Raw genomic sequence first — 2,089 nt, 5'->3', positions numbered from 1 at the left:
AATTTACCATTGTACATATGCAACTACAATCTCATAAATGAATAAAATTTCTGTTAGGCGAAAAAAACAATACTTATAATAAATAAATATAAAATTAATCCAAAACTTTTTAATAATTATATTTTGCTTTCTTTTTTAAACAATTTGTTTTCCAATGCTTTCTTACTAAAAATACTAATTTTATAAAATGCCACGAAAGCTAGATCCATTTGAGACCAGTCTATATATTCGTTTTTCATGTTATTTTTTAAATTTAAAAAAAAACTTTTTTTTTCTGCATCCGGACAAACCCATTTTTCTTCTTTATACTTAACAAACCTCTCAATAAACTCATAGTATATAAACGATGTTTTATAAAGATCCAAAAAAAATTCCTCTATTTTAGAATTAGACTCGTCGCTAATTTCTACAACTTCTTTGTTTGAATAAAAATGTTTATTAAAAGAAACTACTGTCGCACAAAAATAATTTCGAAAACTACTAAAAATCCTTTCTTCACCGTGTTTAAAAAGGGCAGTTAAAAAATTAATATTATCTTCTTCTATATTTGAATGTTTTTTCTTAGTATTTGTAGGTGCCAATTCTTGATTAAAAACATTATTAAAAACCGCTGAAATTATCTCAAAAGATTCAGAATTTTTATTGATCTCATAAACAGTAACAGGATAGACAAAATTATTTTCTTTATGCTGTCCAGAATCAACAAAAATGTCCTTTGGAAAACTTTTTAAAACTGGAAATCTAATTTCAATCTCTTGAATACGTCGCTGAGATATAATTGATAAAATACCTAAGTAATTATTGAGTAATATAATGTGACTTTGCAACAAATTAAAACAATTATTCTTATCTTTTTCAAATTGATCGGTACATCTTGCATTATTTGCTTTTTTAGATTTCTTAATAAGACGCTTAGCAAATTTTCCATCATAGATCTTTGTTTTTTCTTTTACGTATTTTAAAAAAGAATAATATATTAAGATATTGTTAGAAAACCTAATTGAATCTGGCAAAGAACAATAGCTTTTAAATACTTCATTAAAAATATCCTTCATAAATCTTATATACGAATTTTTATCGTTTTCACTAATAGCAGGTATCTCGTGTATAAATTTAACTCGACTTTCAAATTTATATCTAAAATTATATAGAGTATAATCAATAATTGATGATAATGCTGTGTAAACATTCTCAAAACTTGCAAACAAACAACTTTCATAAATTCTAGAGGATAGATCAAAATCAAAATTCATTTTTTTTTCTGCAAAATAGCATGCTTTATTATAAACTATTCTCCAGCCCTTATTTACATCTAAATCATAGCTTTCAGGATTAATAAGGCGTTTTATTTTGTCAATGTAATAATAGGAAAGAGTCTTAGAAAATAATCCAAACTCATCTTCAAACAAGTCATTATACTTACAACTAAAATTGTCTAACATCTTATAATAAAATTGCCCTTTCCAAACATCATTAAAAAAATCACTAATATTTGAATCCATTTTTATACTTTCCAAATCTCTAAAAACTAGGATAGTAGTTAATATTTTATCCAAACTAAATTCATTTTTGTTTATTAAACTAAAAAACTCTTTCTTAAAATCTATTAATTTTTTCTTTAAATCACAGCTTTTTGCAAATTGCTCTTTACCATCAATAATATTAACTACTTTTGAAGTATCTTTATCTAAATCACTAAAATCAACACTCTTAGGAAGTTTATTACAAAATTCATCCTTTAAAGTATCGTTTTTGATACTTGATTCGTTATTATTTTCAAGTGTACAACATCGATTTTCATCACTGCAATAAATAAATATCGTAAGTAGAAAAAAAAACATGGGTAAATTTTTATTTTACTTTATAAAAGAAAATAAATTAAAATTTTACAAGCCTGGTTAACATATGCAAACTTTTTTAGTATTTATCAAATTAAAATTGTCAACAACACTTTTATTTACCTCTTCAAAGTCTTGAATCGGGTCCAAACATAAAGTATTAAATAATTAATTCTTCAGATAATGAAAGGTCCTCGATAAAATTATATTTTTTTATTAAATTTGTTTATAAAAAAATAATTTTTATAAAA

General features: G+C 23.6%; 1 protein-coding gene across 1 annotated transcript; it reads right to left on the bottom strand.

Annotated features, from left to right (window-relative positions):
• Positions 1 to 116: 116 nt before the first annotated feature.
• Positions 117 to 1,841, bottom strand: AAJ76_295000384 (hypothetical protein; the record flags this gene model as incomplete). Its single annotated transcript, XM_024474986.1, has 1 exon — positions 117 to 1,841. One exon carries the CDS (start codon positions 1,839 to 1,841, stop codon positions 117 to 119), a length of 1,725 nt encoding a protein of 574 aa, XP_024329441.1.
• Positions 1,842 to 2,089: the final 248 nt, after the last annotated feature.

The sequence above is a fragment of the Vairimorpha ceranae genome (genome assembly GCF_000988165.1).
Source record: "Vairimorpha ceranae strain PA08 1199 chromosome Unknown NODE_295, whole genome shotgun sequence".
NCBI lineage: Eukaryota > Fungi > Microsporidia > Nosematidae > Vairimorpha > Vairimorpha ceranae.
This window is presented reverse-complemented; position numbering and strand designations above follow the sequence as displayed.